The sequence below is a fragment of the Herpailurus yagouaroundi genome, unplaced genomic scaffold (assembly GCF_014898765.1).
Source record: "Herpailurus yagouaroundi ecotype Mexico unplaced genomic scaffold, PumYag 250, whole genome shotgun sequence".
NCBI classification, from domain to species: Eukaryota; Metazoa; Chordata; class Mammalia; order Carnivora; family Felidae; genus Herpailurus; species Herpailurus yagouaroundi.
Genome location: NW_024412467.1, coordinates 21,260,080 through 21,284,105, shown reverse-complemented (window position 1 = coordinate 21,284,105; position 24,026 = coordinate 21,260,080). Strand labels below are relative to the sequence as shown.

At 40.5% G+C, this 24,026-nt stretch overlaps 1 protein-coding gene across 5 annotated transcripts in view; it reads left to right on the top strand.

Annotated features, from left to right (window-relative positions):
- The window catches only part of CDYL (chromodomain Y like), a 247,916-nt gene that overhangs the window by 207,471 nt on the left and 16,419 nt on the right, over nt 1-24,026 (top strand). For 4 of the 5 annotated variants that reach the window (XM_040460511.1, XM_040460506.1, XM_040460508.1 and 1 more), the window contains 2 exons: nt 21,331-21,587; nt 22,807-22,979. In XM_040460511.1, coding sequence (XP_040316445.1) covers nt 21,331-21,587; nt 22,807-22,979 — 430 coding nt within the window. The remainder of the gene's footprint in view (nt 1-21,330; nt 21,588-22,806; nt 22,980-24,026) is intronic. The other variant, XM_040460507.1, reaches the window with a different exon arrangement.

Here is a 24,026-nt window from a genome sequence, read left to right as displayed (position 1 = left end):
ATCATACGCTTTTTCTGTATTTTTTGAAATGATCATATGGTTTTTTGTCCTCTTTTTTCATGTGGTTTATTACATTGATTTGATTTTTATGTATTGACCCAACCTTGTTTTCCTGAGATGAATCCCACTTGGTCATGGTGTATAAATCAATTGTGTATGCTTCTGGATTCAGCTTGCTAATATTGTGTTGGGGATTTGTGAATCTGTATTCATAAGGGCTATTGGTCTGTAGTTTTCTTGTATTACCCTTGTGTGGTTTTGGTGTCAGGGTAATAGTGGCTTCATAGAATAAGTGTATAGAAGTGTTTCTCCTCTTCTGTTTTTTGGAAAAGTTTGTGAAGGATTGGTTTTAATACTTCTTTATGTGTTTGGTAGACTTCACCAGTGAACCTTTCCTTTGTAGGAAGCTTTTTGATTATTCATTTAATCTTTTATTACAAGGCTATTCAAATTTTGTTTCTTCTTGAGTAAGTTTCAGTAATTTATATTGTTCTAGGATTTGTCCATTTCATCTAGATTATCTAATTTGTTGACATACAGCTGTTCATAGGATTCCCTTGTAATCCTTCTTATTTCTTTAAGGCCATTGGTGCTGTTTCCTCTTTTATTCCTGATTAGAGTAATTTGAATATTCTTTTTTTTTCCCCCCCTGGTCAGTCTAAAAGGTTTGTTGAATTTGTTGCCTTTTTCAAAGACTAACTTTCGGTTTCTTTTATTTTTGTTCTTGTTTTTCTAGTGTATATTTCATTAATTTTTACTCAATTTTATTGTTTCCTACTTTCTGCTTGCTTTGGGTGTAATACTTTTTAACTTTTAGTTTCTTAGAGCGGATCTTTGAGATCTTTTTTGATGTAAGGGTTTACCAAATTTCCTTCTGATTTCTAATTTCATTCAGTGTGTTCACAGGTCATACCATTTGTTGAGTAGGTTGTTCTATAGATGTCTGCTAGGTCTAGTTGATTTATAGTGGTGGTAGGTCTCCTCACTGATCTTCTGCCTAGTTCTGTCAGTATCCATTTTGAAAGTGGGATATTAAAGTCTTCCATGATTATTGCTGAATTGTCTGTTTCTCCCTTCAGTTCTGTCATATTTGCTTCATTTTTGGGCTCTCCTGTTAGATACATGTAAGTTTATCATTGTTATGATGGTTTAACACTATTATTATTTCAAAATAGCCTTCATTTTTTTTTAGCAACTATTTGTTTTAAGATCTGTGTGTCTCATGTGGTATAGATATTCCAAGTCTTTCTTGGTTATTATTTGTGCACCATATATCTTTCCCAGACTTTAACTTGTTTGTGTCTTTTTATATAGGGTTTCTTATAGACAGCAGAGAGTTGAACCAGGTCTTTTTATTCCTTCTGCCGATCTCTGCCTTTTAAATTGAGTGTTTGTAATTACTGATATCACACACCTTTTTTTCTCCTTGTTACTCCATTACTGCCTTCCAGTTTTCCTATTAAATAGGTATTGTCTCATGTACTATTTCAATACCTTTATTGTTTTTTACTATACTTTTTTAGCTTTTTTCTTAGTTGTTGCCCAGAAGATTACAATTTATAGTTTAATCTATGAAAATGTTAAATTCAGTAGTATATAAAAACTTTACTCTTAACATTATTCTCTGTTCTCTCCTTTGTGCTGTTATTGTCATACAAAATCCATCATTTTATTCTATATGCCCATCAGTACAGACATATAATTATTGCTTTATTTACTTGTCTTTTAAATCAGATAAGAGAATTTTGAACTAAAATACATTTACCTTGTCTTTTATAATTACCTTTCTAGTTACCATTGCCAGTGTCTTTTATTTCTTTGTGTGGATTTCGGTTATTCTCTGGTGTTTTTATCCTGAAAGACTCTCTTTAATATTTATCGTAAAATAGGTCAGCTAGCCACTCAATCTGTTTTTGTTTATCTGGAAATGCCTTAGTTTCTCCTTCATTATCAAGCATTAGTTATGTTACCTATAGAATTCTTGGTTGACAGTCTTTTTTTTTCAGTACTTTAAATATTTCAACCCACTACCTTCTGACCTCCATAATTTCCACTGAAAAATAAGGTATTGATCTCATCAGAAGTCTTTGATTTTTACATTTTTTAGATTTTATTTTAGAAAAAGAGAGCATGAGTGGGAAAGAGGGGCAAAGGAGGAGGGGGGGGGAAGAATAGGAATCTTAAGCAGGGATCAATCACACAACCCTGGGATCATGACCCGAGCCAAAACTAGAGTCAGACATTTAACCAACTGAGCTACCTAGGTGCCCCTATCTTATCAAGAGTCTTTGAACAACATGTTGGTTCTCTCTTCCTACTTTCAAGATTCTCTCTTTACCTTTCAACATTTTGACTATGATTTGTCTAGGTGAGGATCTCTTTAAATTTATTTTATTTGGAATTCTTTGAGCCTCTTGGGTATACAGGTTAATATTTTCTATGAAATTTTGGAAGGTTTTGGACATTATTTCTTCAAATATTTTTTTCCACCTCTGTCCTTTCCTTTTGAGACTCCCATAATGTGTGTGTTGGTATACTTAATGATGTCCCAGAGGCCTCTGAGGTTCTGTTCTTTTTCTTCATTGTTTTTTTTTTTTTTTCCCCTCAGACTAGATAATTTCAGCTGACCTATCTTCAGGTTTGGTGATTATTTCTTCTGTCAGTCCAAATCTGCTGCTCTGATGATTTTTTTTTCTTCATTTTAGTAATTGTACTTTTCAACTCAAGGATTTCTGTTTTTTAAAATAGGCTGTCTTTGTTGATACTATTTGGTGAGGTATTTTCCTCATACTTCCCCTTTTAATCCTTTGACACTATTTCCTTTAGTTCTTGAACATATTTGAAATAGCTGATTAAAGTCTTTGTTAAGTCCAGTATCTGGACTTGCTCAATATTGAGAAACATCAAAAAAGTGTTGATTGCTTTTTTCCCTATGGAATAGATCATGCCTTCTCATATCTTTGCATGTCTTGTGATTTATGCAAAAGCAGGACTTTTAAAATAATATGGCAACTCTGGAAATCAGATTCTTCCCTTCTCCAGGCTTTGTTGTTATTTCTAGCTTTAACATTTGACTCTTTCTTATAATTTCTGTGTCTTTGCTGGAATGCCCCATTTGTTCATGCAAGTTGTCTACCTTTTCCAATGGATTCTTTTACATGTATCTTAGTTATTTTAATGTCCCTATATAATAGTACCATAATCTGGGTTATTTCTGAGTCTGTTTCTGTTGATTGCTTTGTTCCTTAACTATGAGTTGTATTTTTTTCTTGGTCTTTGTGTATTTTATAATCTTTTATTGAATGCTGGACGTCTTGTAAAAACAGGAGAAACTGAGATAAATAATATGTATGCCTAGAAATGAGTATGGCTTTTCTCAGGCAGGTAATGTGGGGGGTTGAGTCATTCTAGTAAGAGTTCAGCTGGGTTTGGGTTTTGCCTTGCTGTGGTTGCTGGAAGGTTTTTCTCAGTGTGCTCTTCCATAACCTTTCAGCTATCTATGTATGCCTGATTCATAGAGAACTACTCTTTCCATGCTTTTGCTTTTAGAGGAAGACAGCAGTTGATTTTTTACTCAGTTCTTGCTGGGCTATTGTAGGAAGGTGGAGTAGGGGCAGGACAGTTATTTTATTTGGAGTAGAAGTTTGGTTCTACTCTACATGTATATAACCAAGATTGTATCTTCCTTTAATATCTAGGACTTGAAATTAATGGCCATGTACCGTTAAAGTGAAATAGAGAAATTAGATTGTAATTAATTCATCTTACTAAAGCATTAGTTGCAGAAACTAGTTGGTCCTAAAAGTCACAGTATGAAGAAAAGTATTAAAAGAATTCAGTCCTATGTCAGATAAGGCAGAATCATTTTTGCAGAAAATAAAATTCTTGTAGATGTGGTAAATTATAAGATTCCATTGCTGGAGAATTAAACCTTGTAGATAGTTATTCTTCTTCTATTTTGTTTGTTTTTCTTATCAGTCCTTTTTTATTCTTGCTACTGAAGAGGAAGGTGGGTCTCATTATTTTCTGTTCCTTTTTTGGTACTTTAAGGTGACATTATAGTGGACAAATTTCAAGTAGTTATTTTCTTTCCAGTATTTGTCTTATTTTCAAAGCTGTTAATGAGGAAATAAAATGTACTAAATTTGAAGTATCACCTGTCTTACTATATTTATTTTAGAACTTACCCTGATATGCTTAGTTAGAATAATAGGATTTATATTGCTAGTAATTTTTCGTTTTTTTGTTTTGGTTTGTCATAGTAAAACTAAACCTAAGAGCTTGAATTTGCATTTTTAATTAAAGATTGATCATGCTTGAATAAAGTTTTCCATTAACCTCTTCAAATAATACACTTCAATTTTAAGGATTTCAGTTTCCTCAGTATTCTTAACTTTGATTCTAAAACGTTGGTTGCTAATAGCTTTGTGACTATGTTATTGCCATACTGTTAAGAGCTGGGTAAAGATGGATGCTTAAATTTTCTTTGGTCTATTAAGGACTTCATTGCTTTTCTAGATTTAGGAATCCAAATCCCCTTAGAGATTAATGCTCTCTGAGGAGCTCAGCACAACTCAAAATGAAGATTAAAACTGACAGAGAGTTCTTCTACATATAATAATGCTGTAGAATACTGACCTTTATACCACAAAACTTTAAAACATGGACAAGGACGCTCAATTGTCTCTAGTTGTACTCTGAACTGATTGTAGATGCTTGCATAGCTTACAGTGACATTGCTTATTGGAGTGTTTCTGTTCTAAAAAACAAAAATCCCTAAATTCTTTTTATTTTTCTACTGTCAAAATGTCATTCAGCAAATTCTGAGTGACCATAATAGCAAGGCTAGTGCTCAGAATCACAGGTACAAGCTTGATGAGGCCTGGATCCTACCCCAAGGAAGTATGTGACCCGTATTAAAACTGCAATATTGGCTAGCAGGAAACAATTCCTGGCCATAAAAAGAGAAACAAATGATGTGTTTTTTGAGGGTTTTGTCTCTAAACTAAGCCTCAGAATTGGCTATGGATCCTTGCACAATTTATCATTGATTATATTAATCCGTCTTCAACATTGTCTTCTGTGGTTTCTGATCGCAGAAAAAAAAAAATTAGTACTGAAGTGGAAGTAATCCTCATCAGTCCATGATTTAGATCCTCTCCAAGAGTTTGATTTTAATTACTAATTAAACACCTTCTAGCTAATTTAGGAAAATATTAAATGTAATTTCAGAAAAGCAAACATGAAATTATCAAATAATCCATTTTCTGTATCAACAGATACAGATATTTCTGTATACTGCATAGAATTACCAATTCCACCTCTAGGTGGACTGTACAAAAATCAAAAGTAGGGTCTCAGATATTTGTACATTGTTCGTAGTAGCATTATTCACAGTAGCCAAAAGGTTGGAAACAACTCAAAAATGCCTTTTGATGGATGATAGGATAAGCAAAATATGGCTTTGGGGCACCTGGCTGGCTCAGTCAGTGGAGCATACGACTCTTGATCTCAGGGCTATGAGTTTGAGCCCCATGTTGGGTGTAGAGATTACTTAAAAAAATTAAAATCTTTTTTAAAATGTGGTTTATATATAGAGTGTCATTCAGTCTTAGAAATGATGTTCTAACACATGCTACAGTGTGAATGAACCTTAAAGACATTATGCTCAGTGAAATAAGCCAGGCACAAAGGACAGATTCATAGCATTCCACTTTTGAGGTATCTAGAATAGTCAAATTCATTGACACAAAAAGTAGAATGATGGTTGTTGGGGAATGGACAGTTTTTGTTTAATGAGTTCAGAGTTTCGGTTTGGGAAGATGGAAAGAGTTCTGGAGATAGTAGTAAAGGTTGCACAAACTGTGTCCTTTAAGGCCTTAATGGCCTTAAAAATGGTTAAAATGATAAATTTTGACTACATCCACAATAAAAAATTACATTCTAAATTCAATTTGCTAATATTTTATTTAAGATTTTTGCAAAAGACATATAGTGAGAGATAAAAGCAAAGTGAAGATCAGGCTATTTCTGAGGTATTAGAATGTCCCTTCCCCGTGCCTGGCTAGGTAGTAATGTATAGTTCAGAGGTTTGTTTTTATTAGGAGTTCCTCCTCTCTTCTTATGACAGACAGGTGGTAGGAGTGGAGGGGAATTGAAGGCGGGCCTCTGGTCTGCTGGATTGGGGGCTCCACGTGGGACTCTGTTGTATCTGTCTGCATGAGCCCCAGAGAGTCAGTGTGGCATGGAGACCTGGGACCAGGCTGACCTGATGCCACTGGACTGTAATTTTCTGAAGCATAAAATCCACAGGTGCCCACAGAGGCCAAACTGCTTCCCAGTCCCACAGGTGAGCCCTGTGAGCAGTCGACAGTCTTTCATGGCACTGCCGATGCCCCGACAGCTCTGACAGCTCCAGGTGGCACTCGGGGTGAAAGCAGGAGAAGTTAACGTGATCTTCACCAGATTCTAGGTCACTTCTTAGATCATGTACATTGTTGTTGTTGTTGTTGTTTTTCTTTCGATCATCGCACTAGCATGATACATCCATCCCAGAACCGTTCCTCTGAAAAGTGATGGCCTTCAGTCCTGCTTTAGGCAAAGTTAGTAGATAAGGGAAGTTCCAGCTTTGAGGTGGACAGAAGTATACACTTCGAGATGGGTGTGTTGTAGACACAGTGAGGAAGCCGTGACCCACGCACGTGGGGTATCCTTCCTAAGCGTTCTCTCTGTAGGACGAAGAATTTACTAGTGGTGACAGTTCTGGCTCATCTCTCCGCCCACATAACCAGACTCACAGTGTGCTGACCCAGCAGCGATTTTCTCCCCGTTTGTGAGGAAGCAGTTCCTCCTGCCCTTCCTCAGGTGGATGCCACAAGTAACCTGAGGACTCTAGTTCGGAGCCCTTACAGCTGAATAAGCAGTTGATTAGACGTTGGGAGTTGTAACAGCCCTTGATTTTTTTTTTTTTAAATGGCTTAGAATACGTTTTCTGGCCCGTAGAAGATCTTTTACATTCCTCTTTCCCTAGGCTGAATGTTTAAGTGTTCCAGCAGGTGGCTGAGCTGTTGACTCCCTGTAATCCTTCTCCATTGCCTCCAGCATTAAATCCATTTCCTCTTTAACTCTTTATTTTTAATTTGGTAAAACCTTTTAAAGGCTGATTTCAGCCTATTCTTTTCCATCTTGGTTTCGATGGCAAACCTTCATCAGAGTCCTTTAAATTTATATCCGACCATCTCCATTTCTTTGCTGATGGCATGGTACCCTGATATGCCATATTCTTTTTTTCTTTTTTTCTTTTTTTCTTTTTTACCAGTTAGCTTCAACACCTATTTATTGAGCACTTAACTATATGCCAAAGTACTTGAGCCAGTTAAAATCTAACTCTGTAAAGTGTTAAACAACATTACTGGAAATGTTTCTCGTCTTCTTGAAGACATTAAGGCAGTCATTGTCACTAATCACTCATTTCCATCATTTACCTTTCACCCTTTAGCTTTCCATGTGTATGTCTTTCTGCATGGTGCATGGAGCGGGCCTGAGCGTGAACTGAGCTTTGCACTTCCTCACCGCTCCGTGACCTCAGGCAAGACAGTTAAGCTCTCTGGATCTTGTGTTTTCGTCTAGTAAAGGGCGGATTTAGTGAGATGCCCCGTACTGCACTCCACAAGTATGGATGAGCCCGTGGGTGTTAGTTGTGGTCCCTCTGCCTCCATTTATTTCTCTGACCTCTGCTCACCTCCTCTGATAGACTAGTATGATTGATCACAGGGTTTCCCCTCTTGCTTTTGGTGAAGACAAAGAAGAAAGTTAGAAAACTGTTGTCAATGAATGGAAAATCCATTCTGAGGGAAAGTGATCAATCAGAATGTGGATGTGTTCACTTTTCCTAAATGATGTTAACTGAAAAATTATGAACACAAGTAATACAAGAACCATTAGACTGTTTGAGGCTCTTTAACAGTGAAATTGTGAACGTGTCTCCTAAAATGCAGTCTTTAAAGGGGAAAGTAGTGTGATCTTGTCAATACTGACCAGCACTGAAAAGTCCCTGTTGGTTTCCAGATCTGAGTTTTTACTGTCTCCTTTCATTATTGGAGAAAAACCAGTCGTGCTGAATATTGTAGAATAGTTCAAGTGTCTCTACATTCCTAATGCCCTTCCTTACCTGTTTTAGCATCTCCCTATATTCCTTCCAGTGTGCTTTGCTTCTTCTAAGTATCATATATCCTTTTCCTTTTTTTCCATTTCCTTATTTGTTTCTGTTGTTTGGACTTTAGTGACCCTTCCTCCAAATTGGAGGAAATGTTACTGCTAATCTAGTCTCCATCTTCTGACTTAGGCTTTTCCCTTTAGGTTACCCTGAATATTCTGTTTCAGGCCACAAGAATGCTACATCAGTGGAGGACATCAAGCCCATTTACCCTACATCTATGGTTTTCCACCCTCAGCGTGCATCAGCATTTCATGGGAAAGGTGCCAGTGCTCCACTCCTGGATGCCCCTACCAGAAAGTTGGGAATGTGGGCCCAAGGAGCATTTTTAAAGACCTGCCCCATGATGCTCCTGCACAGATTGAGAACCCCTGCTACTGATGGCAAAATATAGTAATTCCCACATCTAATACTATATTGTCCTGTATCTCCTGGTTCATAATTCTTTGGTTTAATCAGGCTGATCTGACATAGGTTTTAGGAAATTATCATTGAGTGGAGTTTATTTAAAGTTACATAGTTTCATCAGTTGCTACTTTTTATCTCAAAATAGTATTTTTCTTTTTAAGTCTCCTCATTCCTTTTTCATACCTAGTATTTTTAGGTTGGTTCTTTCCGAAAGTTAATTATTACACAGGGTGATTTTAATTGAAGAAACCACCACTTACGGTCCTTTTTCTGTTGACTTTCAAAATGCTTCCTAATTTTGTGTACTCTGTTTTTTAACTAGTTCATTTCACAGTTTTTCATTCATCTGCCTTGAGTACATTTCTAGCATTCATGAGTTATTTAGTGGTTTCAGGGAAATAATTTGAATGCTTCATGGACTAAAATGGCTTTTATACAGCCTCCATTCTTAAGTATACTTTTGCTCTTTAAAGAATGAGTAGTTTGGAGTATGGTTTTCTCAATGATAATACTGTGCCAGTAGCTACTCGGTACAAAGTTTTGGAGCCCGCTCAGCCGGCGAGCATGGCTCCAGCTCATATTAAATAGCTTGGATGCAACTGGTCATGCCTAGAATGGGAGGAGAGTGCCTGATTCATTCTTAGGAGAGAATGTCGGAGATGCAAAAGAAACCCAACTTATGGAAAACCTTAATTATTCACCTGATAAGTTTTTTATTTAAGTTGGGTTTTTGTTTTTTGGCTTTTTGGGGTTTTTTTTGTTCTTGTTTTATCAGGAAAATAGTTGAATGAAGAGGGTTGAGGAAAGCTATCGTGACCATAGAGTTGGCCATGGCCAGTGTGCGGTAGCAAAACTAGGAGCCAGAGGGGCAGTGAGGTGGATGGAGTAGTCAAGATCTAGAATAATCATTGTGAAAATCAGGCGAATCGAGAGAACAATGCAGAGGCCAGGAGGAGGAGGCATTAATAAACTAGATGTGAGTGTGCAGGGTGGTGGTGCATCTGTCCCTTCCCCTTGCCAAGTGATGGAAGACATGACCCCCAGAGGCCTGTGACCCTGTGGATCTCTAGCCGTAGTCAGTGTCCTGCCACACACAGTGGCAGCGGGCCAGGGAGGGGATACCTTAATGACGCTGTTGAGAAAGCAGAAGACCTGCAGACCAGGTTTATTCACTTATCAGATGCTACCCATGAGTCACATACCCAAGGGCCATGCTGGGGCCTAGGCACAGAGGCATCCTCCTCCTCAGGGCAGTCAGCTCCTTACAGCCCAATGTGACCAGTGCCGGAGAGCTCCACAAGAGATACCACCTCCAGGTTGGGGTGATCAGGGAGACCCCATGTCAAGGCCATGGCTGGAAGCACTGCTCAGGCCCTCTCACAGGATGCTACATGCACAGGTGCTGGGTAATCTGAGCAGAGCTCTCAAACTCCCCCAGTGCAGCCCACAGTAAGAGACACGTTTTACCTGGCGGCCCAGGGTGCAGTGGTCTCCAGTTTCTCCTGTCTTGTCTAAATAAATGAATACTGATTGGTATCCACAAAATTGATTTTGTATCCCAGAGCTTGAAAAGCACTGTTGTGTAGACAGGGAAGGGTAACACAGCACCCACCCAGCTGGCCACCCCTACACAAAGAACCCCAGAGCTTATGAGGTGCAGGGTAGCCGTAGTGAAATGGTTAGAAGAAAGGGGCCTTCTAATCTAGACCCCACGTGGACAACATTTGCTGCAGCAGCTGGAATGGGAAAGAGCCTGCCTCAGGCTTTAGGATTTGGGAATAACTGGCAAGTTTGCCTGGCTTCAGCAAGTGGCTAATCTTTGCAGCACATTGCTGTGGTTTCCAGCACATTTATGGAAAGTGTGGTGCTGGTCACCAGGGATAGTCTGGCCTTCCCTCCCATTTGCTGTGCTACTTGTATCGCCTTTGGGCTCCAAAGGCTGGGCCGGCAGAACCTAATGACTAGAATTTGTGGTCGGGCACTGGGGCAGGGGGATATCCAATGTATCCACAACATAGCTGAACACTGGGGATGGGCAGGACAGGGAAGATGTGCTTGTGCAGTAGAAATTATTCTTAATGAAAGCAGTTCTAATATTTCAGTTTGATTACATCGAATGTGCATGACGAAGAGACTCAGTGTCTTAAGTGACTATTTACTGGGTCTGTCCTAATACAGTGTACAAAAATAAAGCACCCCCAAGCACAGCATTCAGGGGTCTCAGTGGTGAGTAAAAATGAGCTTGCACATGACCTCTGAATCCCAAAGCCGGAGCAGCAGGTGGTGCCTGGGCACATCTTACCAGCAGTGGGGGACCTGACCTATGTGCTGATCCTCAGGGACCTGACTGGGAGAATCTAGGTGGGCTGGGAGTCACGGGACAACAAGTGTTGACAGATTCTAAAGATCATTTGCACCCTTCTGCAGGGTGCCAGGCAGGACAAGATTCCCCCTGACTGATGTGGAGCAAGAAAGATGCGGCTGTGGTCCGCAGGGGAGGGGAGGAGCTCTTTTGGTACATGGAGGTTGGCTGGAATTGGGAGTTGAGGTACCATTGCCCTTAAACACGGGTCCCCTAAGGAGAATTTTGTGGTGGGTTGCTCTTTGAAACAGTGGGGTGTAACTAGCTTGAAAGTGAGTATGAAGCTCTAAAGACAGATTTGTGGGTAGAGAGATTTGGGAGCAGCCTGCCATGGAAGACAAAGGAAGGGATCCGGCAGAGAAAGCAGAGCCCACTTCAGCACTTCAGAACACAAACGTGCAACACCTGGCCCTCTCCAGTTGGAGAGTGTTCCTTCACCTTGAGAAGCCACGGGGGCCTTTGCCGTGGAAGCCCACTCTGTTGGGGTGGGGATGGCAGTGTCCAGGCACTTTTCAGTGGCATTTGGGTGGAGCCCCTGCCTGGCAAGTTCCTCCTGGAGGGGTTGGGCTGATGAATACCAGAGCTCTGTCTGAATGTGGCGATTGATTATAAGCATTTTCATCCTAATTCCCCAGTGAGCAGTTGCTTGTTGGTTTATGTATGGCCTCTTGAAGCTAATCGTTAGTTAGGTGATTTTATTTTTAGGGCCAGGTCTAAAACGTGGCTGTGAATAAATTCTTTCTTGATCTCAGGCAAGAAGAATGATTTTGATACTGAGCAATGGAAAGAAAACTTGCAGCCAGTTCTGCTATAATGCAACATATGCATCCCTAAAAATTACCACACTATGCAAAATCATGCACTAAACAGCACCAGGCTTATGTGGGAAATGGAGAAGGAAACTTTGTCATTGGCATATTTAACAATAAGATAGGACCCTAATAAAAGTGGTACTACAATTTGACATATTAAATGGTTAAGAAAGCCATAAATACTGCAATAGATGTGGCACTGTATCATGAAAAAGGTGCGTAGTTTTATGCTGGAAGTGGGTGTGGGAAGGGTCAGCGCATCGGTTACTGTAAAGCAGTGAAAGGGGGATCTGAAATCACACGGAAGGCAGCAGTGGCTATTGGAGGCACGGGTTTTGTGTATTCCTGCCCACCCAGAGTCCCCAGCGTGCGATTGTGCATGCACCAGCCTTCTCCAGAAAAAATCAGGCATGAACGCTACACGAAATCTGCAGTGTGCTCGAAACTGTTCCTAATCTACCCATCCTGTTGAAGCAAAACATTATAGCAGCACTGACCATATTTTACTGTCTTTTATGAAGACAGCTAAGAATAAGCATACATAACCTTAAATCCAGAGATCCCTACGGACAGGGACCTGTATTTGAAGGAGTTGGGGCAGACACTTTTATAATTATTTACAAAGAATTGATTCATTTAACATGTTATGGGAGGAAAAGGATACAATGTTTAAAGCCTCCCTTCCACGTTCATTTGAAAAGTTTTCTGTTAATTCAGTTTGCAGATTATATAATCTGAATAAAGTGGTAGGCTTCTGTATGATTAAATAGGATTAGGTTCAGTAGGTATGGGAGACAATGTTTTGAAATGTTAAACTCTGTAAAGGAGTGTTAATGATTCTATAGACACTGGGGCACCTAGATGGCTCAGTCACTTGACCCTTTATTTCGGCTCAGGTCATGTTCTCATGGTTCATGGATTGAGCCCCGAATCAGGCTCCGTGCTGAACAGCACAGAGTCTGTTTGGGATTCTCTCTCCCCCTCTCTCTCTGCCCTTGCCCCTTTCCCTCTCTTTCTCCCTCCCTCCCTCTTTCTCCCTCTCCCTCTCTCTCTGTCTCCCTCCCTCCCTCACCCTCCAAAATAAATAAACTTTAAAAAGTAATAATTCTGAGGCACCTGGGTGGCTCAGTGGTTAAGCATCTGCTTCAGCTCAGGTCATGATCTCGTGGTTCGTGACTTCAAGCCCCACATCAGGCTCTGTGCTGACAGCTCAGAGCCTGGAGCCTGCTTTGGATTTTGTGTCTCCCTTTCTCTCTGCCTCTCCCCCACACACATTCTCTTTCTCAAAAATAAAAAAAGAATTCAAAAAACATTTTTTAAAAAGTAATAATTCTGTAGATACTGTAGTATTTGTTCTCTAACTTTAGACCAAAGTAACAGTCAGCAGGTTTTGAACTTCTCTTGCACATACTTCCTTGAATTTGCCAACTTTTGATTAAACAACCATAAACTAAAATACACTTCGGGAAATACCAATAAATCTTTACCTATTTAAAAATAATATCCCAGAAGTTTTTGTCTGGATTTTGGTTGCTGTAGTCTGTTTTCAAGTGGTTTTTACCCTAATATCAGCAAATTGTAAAAATTTACAAAATACCAAATTTCATATATTAAAAAATAAATAATTAAATAATTTCATATATATAAAAATAAAAATTTACAAAATACCAAGAATATAAAAATTACTCATATCTCTATCACCAAGAAAGAGCCATTATTGACTTTTTTATGTATTTACATTTTTAGTAAACTCACATGTAAGCATTGTTGATTACACTATAATACCTTTTGATACATTTAATTTTCATTTCTGTGCTGTGTAATTTTGGTTGTAACAAAGTAATAGAACACAAGCTTGAGAACAGATCTGCAGATACAACCCAACTTTCAGATGTCCGTGTGGTTTTAATTAGAGTTAGGTTAAAAGCTTGGCATATGTAACATATAATGTAAACAGTAGCTGCTGTGAAACACTTACTGACCTGTATGTTAACAGTCTTCATAAACATCCTGATAGTGGCTGCTTTCTGTGTGTCAGGTGCATGTGTCCCATTGGTCATTTAACCATTTCCTTACTCTTACAATTATGGCTCTTTCCAGTTTCTCCATTTTAAAAATAAAATTATTAGAATACCTTTTATATGTGAAAATATGCCATATAATTTCTTTTCTGTTAGAGTGTAATTCTAAAAATTGAATTACAAGGACAAAGGTTGATGGACACATCTTACAGAATTGCTCTCTAGAAAGGTATCCGTATATGTATGTATGCTCTTCACCAGAGCCATATTTTAAAAGATTCCTAATTTATAGGTAGAAAAGGTTATTTCATTTTTTATTTGGGAGATCAGTTTTTCATGTTTTGGTGTTTTCATTCCATTGAAAGCATTTTTCTGTGCTCATCTTGTGTGTGTGTATGTATCTGTGTTTCATTTTGAGTAAAGACATAAAATGACTGTTCCAAGAAAATTAACTACTCGGTTTTTGATTACCACTTATTGAATGATCTTTACCAACTTCTGTTTATTTGTAATACACAGATTGTCATCCTAGGAGCTAGTCTTTGGTTAATTCTAGTTGGTCATTTTCCCCTAGAGTAGAACCATGCCCTTAATAGTTATGAATATACAACTAGCAAGGTACGTATGACTCATATTCTCTTCCAAAATTTCTTAGCTTGTCTTCCAGCCAAATCTTAGTCACTGGGGTTGCAATTGGAAGTCTATTAGAATTGAAATTGAGAAAGATAGCTTTGCAGTATTAAAGTTAATAAAATGGGACCGTGGTGTCACAAGAAATAAGTAAAATTGGTGTGTGGTTTTGTGTCATCATGTCAAGTTCTGACATCAGAGTTAAATTATCCTCTTTGCAAAATGAACTTGGTAGATTTCCTTCTTTCCTCAGAACTTTGAAACTGTTTTCTTTTGTACTCAGCTGCTCCTACCTTGCCTAGCCCCATATAACTTTACTTGTATCTTTCCTTGGTTATTTTTTCTCTTTGTTTCTGTTGTATCTGAGCTCAGTCTTGAGAATTCATATTTTTCCAGAAAGATGTCAATTTCTTGAAGATACTCTAATGTATTTATGTAGTGTATACAAAGTGGTTTTTATTCGTTCTGGTTAGGTTGATGTGAACTCAGGGGAGAGTTGGGGGGGTGGGATTAGCCAATTACTACCTCCTTTTAGTTAATTAAACTTGATATATAGTTTGTGTAGGTTCACTTTTACCCACATGTTTATCAGTTCTTTTGCATATATATCCAAGCTTCTTTCTGCTAGCATTTTCCCTGAAGAACTTCCTTTAGCATTTCTTATAGTGTGGGTCGGCTGGCTACAGATTTTCTCAGCTTTTGTCTAGAAAAGTTTTTATTTCTCCTGTTTCTGAAAGACAGATATGGTGTATGTGTGCTGTAAGCTTTTTATTTCTTACTTCATGCACTTTAAAGATGCCATCCCTTTCCTGCTTTTTTCTTTCTGTCTGCTTTGAAGATTTTCTTTTATCACTAGCATTTGCAGATTGATTATTATGTGCCTTACTGTGGTTTTCTGTTTATCTTGATTGGTATTTGTTAAGCTTCTTGGGTCTGTAAGCTTCTGGTTTTCATCGAATATGGAAAACTTTGAGCCATTATTTCTGCAAATGTTTTTACACACATGCACACACCCTTTCTTGGACTCAAATTATGCATATGCTAGATGGTCTGATAGCCCACACCCAGGCTCTACTCTGTTTTTTCTTTTCTCTCTGTGTTTCATTTTGGATAGAATCTGTTGGTCTTCAAGTTCTCTGATGTTTCTTTTTTTTCCCCTCTGATCTTATCTTGCGCAGTGTCTAATCTGTTAAACATACCTAATGAAATTCATATGTTTGTGTTATCTTTTAAATTTTTTTTTTAATTTTTTTTTCAACGTTTATTTATTTTTGGGACAGAGAGAGACAGAGCATGAATGGGGGAGGGGCAGAGAGAGAGGGAGACACAGAATCGGAAACAGGCTCCAGGCTCTGAGCCATCAGCCCAGAGCCCGACGCGGGGCTCGAACTCCCGGACCGCGAGATCGTGACCTGGCTGAAGTCGGACGCTTAACCGACTGCGCCACCCAGGCGCCCCTCTTTTAAATTTTTTAAAAAAAATTTTTAATGTTTATTTTTGAGAGAGAGAGAGAGAGTGTGAGTGGGGGGAGGGGTAGAGAGAGGGGTGACACAGAATCCGAAGCAGGCTCCAGGCTCCAAGCTGTTGTCAGCACAGAGCCCGATGCAGGACTTGAACTCATAACTGTGAGATCATGACCTGAGCTGAAGTTGGATGCTTAACCGAGTGAACCACCCAGGCACTCCTGTCTTTTAAATTCTTGAGCACACTGAGGTTGTTTATAAGTTTTGGAAATGTCCTTTTCTCTTATTTCATCATCTTTTATTTTTAGATCTCTTTCTATTAACTGATTTAGTCTTGGTCATAGGTCCGATTTTTCTATTTCTTAGCATATCTAGTAATTTTTTTAGCTGTTACACATTGGGACTTCTACATTTTGGGGCGCTGGATTTTCTTGTCCACTTTTTTAAGTGTTAGGTTTGTTCTGACAGCCAGTTTTTACTTGCAAATCTGATCCTTCGAAGGCTTATTTTTAAGTGTTGTTAGTGCAATTCTAGAGCTAGAGTACTTCCACTACTAATATGTGCCTGTTCCAGGGTCTCGACCCAGTGTCCCTCTCCACTCTGTGGAGCCCTGTGTGTGCTCTGGCAGTTACGTGTTCATAGGTAATTTTTTCCTCAGAAGTTGTTGGTCGCCAACCTTGTGGAGTTTCACTTCATGCATACTGAGATTGGTGGTTCAGCAAGGACTCAAGAGGATCCATAGGCAGTTCTGGAACTTTCTGTGTAGCTCCCTCCTTTAAAGTACCCTGCCCCACAAATTAAAGCCTTCTGGGCTCCTCCTGATTTTAGCACTTTTGCTGAGCTGCACGCAGTGTCCCTGTACCTACCGTGTGGAAATAGCCTCCAGGCAGAAAGCCTGGTTCCCAGCTTTCACACTGGGAACGTGGTCCTGCACTGTCTGTTGTCCATCTTCTGAAATAGTTGTTTGGTAGATTTTGTTCAGTTTTCTACTCCTCACTGGCAAGTAACGAAATGCAGCTACTGTTTCTCTCAAGTTTAGAAGCAGAAGGCACATTTCGTTTTTAGAGAGATATGCTTTTTGAAGCAGTGAATTCTAACAGGTTAAGAAATACATGTTTGAGGGTATCCTTTTTACTCTCGAGCATGTTAAAAGAAAACCATTTATTAGGAGAGGCACTAAAGTGGGTTTTTTCCTGGCTGACTTTTATGCCAATAAATCCTAGGAAGGCATTTAGTAGTCTCTGAATCCAAATCCTTAAGGAACTGTCCACTCAGAATGTTTGCTCTACTTTTTCGTCAGAGCTGTGGGTCCAGGGAGTCACAGAGAATTTTCACACAGTTTATGTGTGGAGGATATTTTTTCCTGAATCTCGGTGTTTACCTTTTTTAGATTGGTCATTAGCAGTTGAATTTGGTCTAAAGGATAGCACCTGCTGTCCCGAGATTGGCACCAGGTGATCAGCTAACTGTGTGACGCTGGACAGGCCACTTACTTTCTCGTCCCTGAGTGAAGGGCACTGGACTGGTGGGACTTAAAGGTCCCTTACCTTCATTTATTCAGTAAATATGAAGTGTTCCAAGCCCTGGGATTACATTAGTGAATGAGACACATAGGGACCCTGCTCTCACAGAGCTTAGTGGAGTACAGTGGCAATATATACAATAAATAAAAAATCAAATGAGGAAGAAATACCTTTGGTGAGGAGGGCTATGGGAAAAACAAGCCGGGGCGAAGTGAATTGCGATGGGAGGGCCCCCATTAGGGGGAGGGGCTTCTCCACAAAGGCTTGTCTGAAGAGATGACATTTTGAGCTGCCGTTCAGATGAGCAGAAGGAACCAGCCATTTGAAGCTCTAGGGCAAGAACATTCTAGGCAGAGGGAAGAGCAAGTACAAAGGTCCTGGCCAGTGAAAGAATGCCATGGCTAGCTTGTCATGAGTGAGGGGCTAAGGGTTATAAATGACAGATGGGGGTGAGGTAGGGGTGAGGTAGGGGTCAGGACCTAGCTCAGTGCTGGCAGCCTGTGATTCTGAGATGCAGTCCCACTGTGAACACTTCTCTACCCAAATACAGCACTGTTAGATGTCACATGGCCCTGTAGGTAGATAAGAAGGGGTCCCAGGAGTCTTACTGGGGTGGGCGTGGTACTTGAGGCCCTAGCAGGATCACAGAGTCTGAAATCAGCATGGACTGTAATGGCATGAGTGAGCCAATGCAGTTTTAACAGGGAGATGAAGGCCAAGTTCAACAATCCTGGTCAGCATGAGCCAACATGAATCCATTTCCACATTTGCAGAACCACGGATAGCTCCATAAGACCTATTGCTTCAAAGAAAGGAGAATGGGCTTTTGTGAAGCTCACATATAAAGGCTACATAGACCCCATAGCCTAGAAATCCTGCTTCTGTGGAAAGAAGCCACCAGGAAATCTGCCTATAGAGGTAAGGAATGCGTGTCTTTTAAATAGGGAAAGAAAAGAGACTGAGAGAGCAGTTCAGGGGTGGAGGGGGCTGATCCAAAGTCAGCAGGCTTTGTCCTGGTGGAAGGCAGCTAGCCAGCCTTCAACAGGCCTTCCCCTGTGTTGCTGGGTCTTTCTTGTTGTGTTCTGATACAGCACCAATTAATTCAGCTCAGGTTAGTAATTCTCAAAGATCCAGACAGCTCTCACCTGTTGTTACTAGCACACTGGCATGTGTATTCTGCAAGAACGCTGTCCTCCTGGGCAGGCTGGAGCCTCCACTCATTTCGATTTTGTCAGATCACCCTTCACCCTGAGTCAAGTGGCCTCCAGCTTGCCTCTGTGCAAAGTATTGCTTCTCATGTGCTCTCTGTTTAGGCAGGGAGAGCATTGTCAGCCATCACATCCACATCAGGGCCCTCTCACCTGCAGCTGTATCTCTGTGTTCCTGAAAACAGCATTTTAACAAATGCATGTTTTCTATTTAACAACTTTGATCTGTCTCTCATTGTATCCTACAGTCTTTTTTTTTTTTTTACCCTTCATGCTCTAATGACACAACTTGCCTGAGTTTATTAATGGCTTCTTATCTCCCCTCCATTGCCTCTTCTCTGTTCTCCTCCACCTCTGTGAGGCACATGCCACTGTTGACATGTCCTCATGGCCATGGCAGCCTCTCCTTCCTTTGAAGGAAGCCTCTTACAGCCTCCCTGCTTCCCTGCTGCCTCTTGGCCCTACATGTGTCTCCCCAGCAAGTTCGCTCCTCACTCCTCCCTTTGGAGCTCCTACTTCTAGATCCAACCATCCTCTCTGGGCACCAGTTCCCAAGTACTCATCTCCACCCTGACTTTTCCTGCCCCCATTCCTGGACTCTGGAGCATCTGTACCCTAATAGTAACCATGGATAAAGCCAAGTTTCTCCCCTGTCCTCATCCCCCAGCTATGTCAGACTACCCTGTGGGTGCCCCATTTCCTACACACCCAGGCTTAATGGTTCAGAGTCATCTGTGATCCAGTTCCCTGTTACTCAGAAGTTATCTGGTCATGTGGCCTCTAGCTGCAGTGGAGTGTAGAGAGGATGGAGGGGACAAGGAGGCAGCAAGTGTAGACCTGGTGAGACCATGATGGGCGTGAGGAGAGAGGGCAGTGCTGAGAAGAGCAGATTAGAGGGGTATCTGAGAGCACAAGAGATTGAAGAAGGTGTTTAAACACAGATGGGGAGGGTTCTGATAGAAGAGAGATTGAAAATTAAAACAAAGAGAAAGGATCCTTGCTAGCTTCCTCAGAAGGATTCAGCAACACCCAGTGCTGCTGGTAACAACAGCTAATCCAGTGATCTTTCAGTTGAAGATACTGGCCAGCATTGGAATGAGAGAGGCCAAGGTTTGCATTGCAGCATTGTTTGTAATACCAAACAACCATTAAATATTTGTGTTTATTGCAGTATGGATTGATAAAAGTAGATTATAGAACATCCATTCAGTAGACTGTTGTGCAGCCTTAGAAAAGAACAAAACATGACCTGATAAGACAAGGTCTAAGATACTGTCGAATGAATAAACAAGATGTGACAAAATACTGTGTCTACTAAACTGTCATTTGTGTCTTTTAATGGGAGGGTAGAAATATTTATATTCTTATTTGCCTGTGTATATATCAAGACACAGTGGAAGGAGACTGGGAAACCAAACATGGTAGCTAACCGGGGAGGGGGGGGGGGGCGGTCCGGGGCAAATGGAGAGCATGAGGGGTGGGAGACCGTTTATGGTATATCTTTTTACAGTTGTAGATTCTTGAACCATGTGCGTGTATTATAACCTCTTCCGAAATTTCAAAAAATTGTATTTTTTTTAAACACCTCAAAAGCATTTCAACCAATGAAAGTCCTGTTGTTTTACCAAGGGAGATTATTTGATTTCTCTAAATGTCCATTCCCGAGTCTTTTCTGGTAGTCCTGGCTTATTTTCTTTCATTGTGGAAGAAGTATTTCTAACCTATAATTCATGTTCTTCCCCTCAGAGAACTTCTGCCAGTGCTAATTTTATTAGTAAAGCTTGATACAGTTTTCCTACATTTCTTTCCCTTTCTCCACACCGTCCCCAAAGGCTCTATATATTCCTTACCAGGTGAGATAATATTCAGAAAATTCATATGAATAATTATTTACCTTTAATACTTGAATTCTTACCCTGACATAACTTCATAATTGTAGGAAAGCATTAAATGGAACTCTTGCCTTTGTTATAAGAAATACTAGGTTCAGGAGACCATATCTTTAAGACAGCAACCAAGTTGACGCTGAGAAGCTGACACAGGAGGAAAAATTAGCAGAACATTTTATGTGGCAGGAAAGAGAACTGTCTTGAAGTTCTATTTGGAAGGCTGTTTGAAAATATAGAACTGGGCAGATACTCACCTCCCAGGGCATCAAAGAAAGACCTGAGAGTCTCAAGTGCCCCACAAGGGGGCGCCGGTCTGCAGTGGTGGCCACTGCAGCAGCGCTCGGTAGACCAGCTGAAACAGGTGGTCGCCTCGCGTTTCGTTTTGGTACAAGTCATCTTGCATTCAGAAAAAAGAAACTTCAACGGAATGGCAGGTAGCTTTGGCTGGAATAGTAAGATATTTTCTTTTTTCATCCCAACTTCTCAAGCCTGGAATAGGTACTCTTCATGAAACCCCCTTCTCTTTTAATCCCATTCTCCAGTAGTCTCAAATTCTGTAGCCTGTTTTCAGCAAGTACCTTTCCATCTGTATTTTTTAGGCAAGATAAGCAAGAGGGTGATTTCCTTGTCAGACTTGGAAGGAAAACAAATGCCTTTCAAAGTAGACTTTTTAACAGCCTTGCTTTGATACATTAAATCATGGGTTCATAATGAGCATTTTTACCCAATTCAGACACGACACTGGGGAGGGAGTCATAGCTGGACATCACAGACCACTGTGATTTCAAACTCTCGGCAGGTACATCTCCATTTATGGACGCGCTAACAGCCAATGGAACAACCAACATACAGACATCTGTTACAGGAGTGACAGCCGGGAAAAGGAAATTTATTGACGACAGAAGAGACCAGCCTTTTGACAAGCGGTTGCGTTTCAGTGTGAGGCAAACAGAAAGTGCCTACAGATACAGAGATATTGTCGTCAGGAAGCAGGATGGCTTCACCCACATCTTGTTGTCAACAAAATCATCAGAGAATAACTCACTAAACCCAGAGGTGAGAGACGTCCCTTGGGCTGCTTTGTGCTTCATGTTTCTCCACGCCCTTGTTTCCCGGCCAGGCTGGACGGAATCGGTGCTCTTTGTGCCCTCTCTTTCTGGGCCGTAGTGCGGCCCTGCCAGAAGGTAGGCAAGAGAAGGAAGGTGTGGCAGTCTTGCCTCGGACAACACTGCGCCTCTGGTATAGCCGGGCAAGTGCGCATGTGCATGCCCGCCTCGTTCTCCAGGGGGCGCAGGCCTCCCCCAAGACTCGAATATGAAACTCCTGTGTGCGCATGCTCGTCTTTAGCTTGTCGTCAGACCCTCGAAGGACTCTTTGTTCGGACGAGATTAAAACGGCCCCGGGCCCCCAGTTCCATCTTTCCTGTGCATCTTCAGCATTGTGGTGGAACTTCGTTCCCACTGCAGTGACTCGGGCCCCTGTCCCTTGTGGGTAGTAGCTGGTAAAGTTGGCTTTCAAAATCCAGGGAGACTGCTGCTTGCTTGCAGAGGTTCAAAAACGAACTCAGAAATATCTAAAACACGAAGTTTTGGAAATTTATGCCCTTATATTTGTTTGTTTTCCACTTGTGAAAAGCTAGGTCAGGCTTTCTCCAGACAAGAAAACCAAACTCCACAAAGCTTGTTTAAGTCTGGCCAGGGTCACAGGACAAACCAGTTCAGGGTTGGTCCCCCGTACAGTTTTAGACCACAGAGTCCTTCATTGGTTATTTGCGCGTGCTTCATAGAGGTCATTTTCAATGGTTTTGTGCCCTTCTAAAACAACTTGTGTTTAATATATTTGCACACCAAACTACTGGGTTTCTGTCCCAAGTGTGGTAGGCTGGTGTTTAAAAAAAAAAAAGGGCACGGAACCCTAGTTTCTTTCAACTGGTTGAATGTGCCACCTGCTGTCCAAACTGTAGAAATGCCAAGTGGATATCCTCTGTAACTTTGCCTCATCTGCTGAGAGTCACAATGACCAGAATATTAAGATAACTTAGATTTACATGTCTTTCTAATTATATTCTGTTCATAATTAGACATGTAACTTACTGTGTCCCCAGCATTCCAAATCTCAGGTTATAGGAAATACGTTTGTGAATTAGTTTAAATTGTGGTAGATACAGGGAACAATATCAGTACTTTCTCTGGGTCCAGATTATCCAGTAGTAAAATGCTTCTGGGATTCTGTATCAGAAATACTCTTTGCCACTTTAACTTCTGGTAACTTCCAGGTAATGAAAGAAGTCCAGAGTGCCCTGAGCACAGCTGCTGCCGACGATAGCAAGCTTGTGCTGCTCAGCGCGGTGGGCAGCGTCTTCTGCTGCGGTCTCGACTTTATTTATTTTATACGGCGTTTAACAGATGACAGAAAAAGAGAAAGCACTAAAATGGCGGAAGCTATCAGGTATGCATAAGTGGTGTTTTCTAATGGTTGGTTTGAGTGTCTCCCTCCTTGTGTACCAATCCCTGGTAGTAGGTAGTACAGGCTCCAACAAGCCTTGTGAGTAAAATGCATGTCTCCCTTCACTGAGAGACACTGGTATCAAAATTAATTAAATCATCTGTCTTTTCTGTGAGCCTGGCATAAATTACTGGTTGCCTTGAGCAAATAACTGATTTCAAGGCTGGCTCAAACCCAGTGAGTGCTCAGGGAATGTTCTAATGATTAGCGTGTACAATAGCATATAGCCAGAGTTTCCATTATTGTATTATGAGCACATTCTGTCTTCAGCCCTTAAATAAAGATACATTCTCTTTCACATAGTAATTTACCATTTGCTTACTCTGAAATAAATTGGCTAGGCTTTATGACAAGCTGGTTCCATAACATCACCTGAAAAGTTTGTTTTAGTACAAGTAGTACTCATTCTTGTTCAAGTTCATCCTGAGTTCCAGCTGCCCATAAAACTAGATCTTACAGAGTGAAAAGTAAGAGTTCCTTTTCTCTCACATGCTCCCCTCCCCCAGAAGCCCACCTTCATTTATGTCTTCCCAGCCTTTTTCTAAACGCTGTCAAATATGCATCACATACATATTATAGATAATACGAATTTATTTTTAGTTCTGTTAAATAAATGGAATTATACTGTGTGTTATTTTGCAACTTGCTTTTAGATATTTCCATCTCTTCCGTTTGGAGATTTTCCCCTACTATCTCCTAACATTACAAAAAAGCTTCCTTAGGACCACCTAGTTCTGTTAAGCATATACAGGTACATATTCTGTTTCCATATCCCTCACTTCTCATGCTAATCACTGGAAATATAATCAAATGTATCTAATTATTTAGAAATTAATTTTATTTATGAAACCCAGTCACCAACCAGGAAGACCATTGGACTGCCCTACCCACCTCACTAAAATGACCTATCCCTGAATAACCCCTAAGAACGCTTTCCATATGCTTTTGCCTTGATAATGTACAGGGAGATGGAAACTTAGACACACAGAC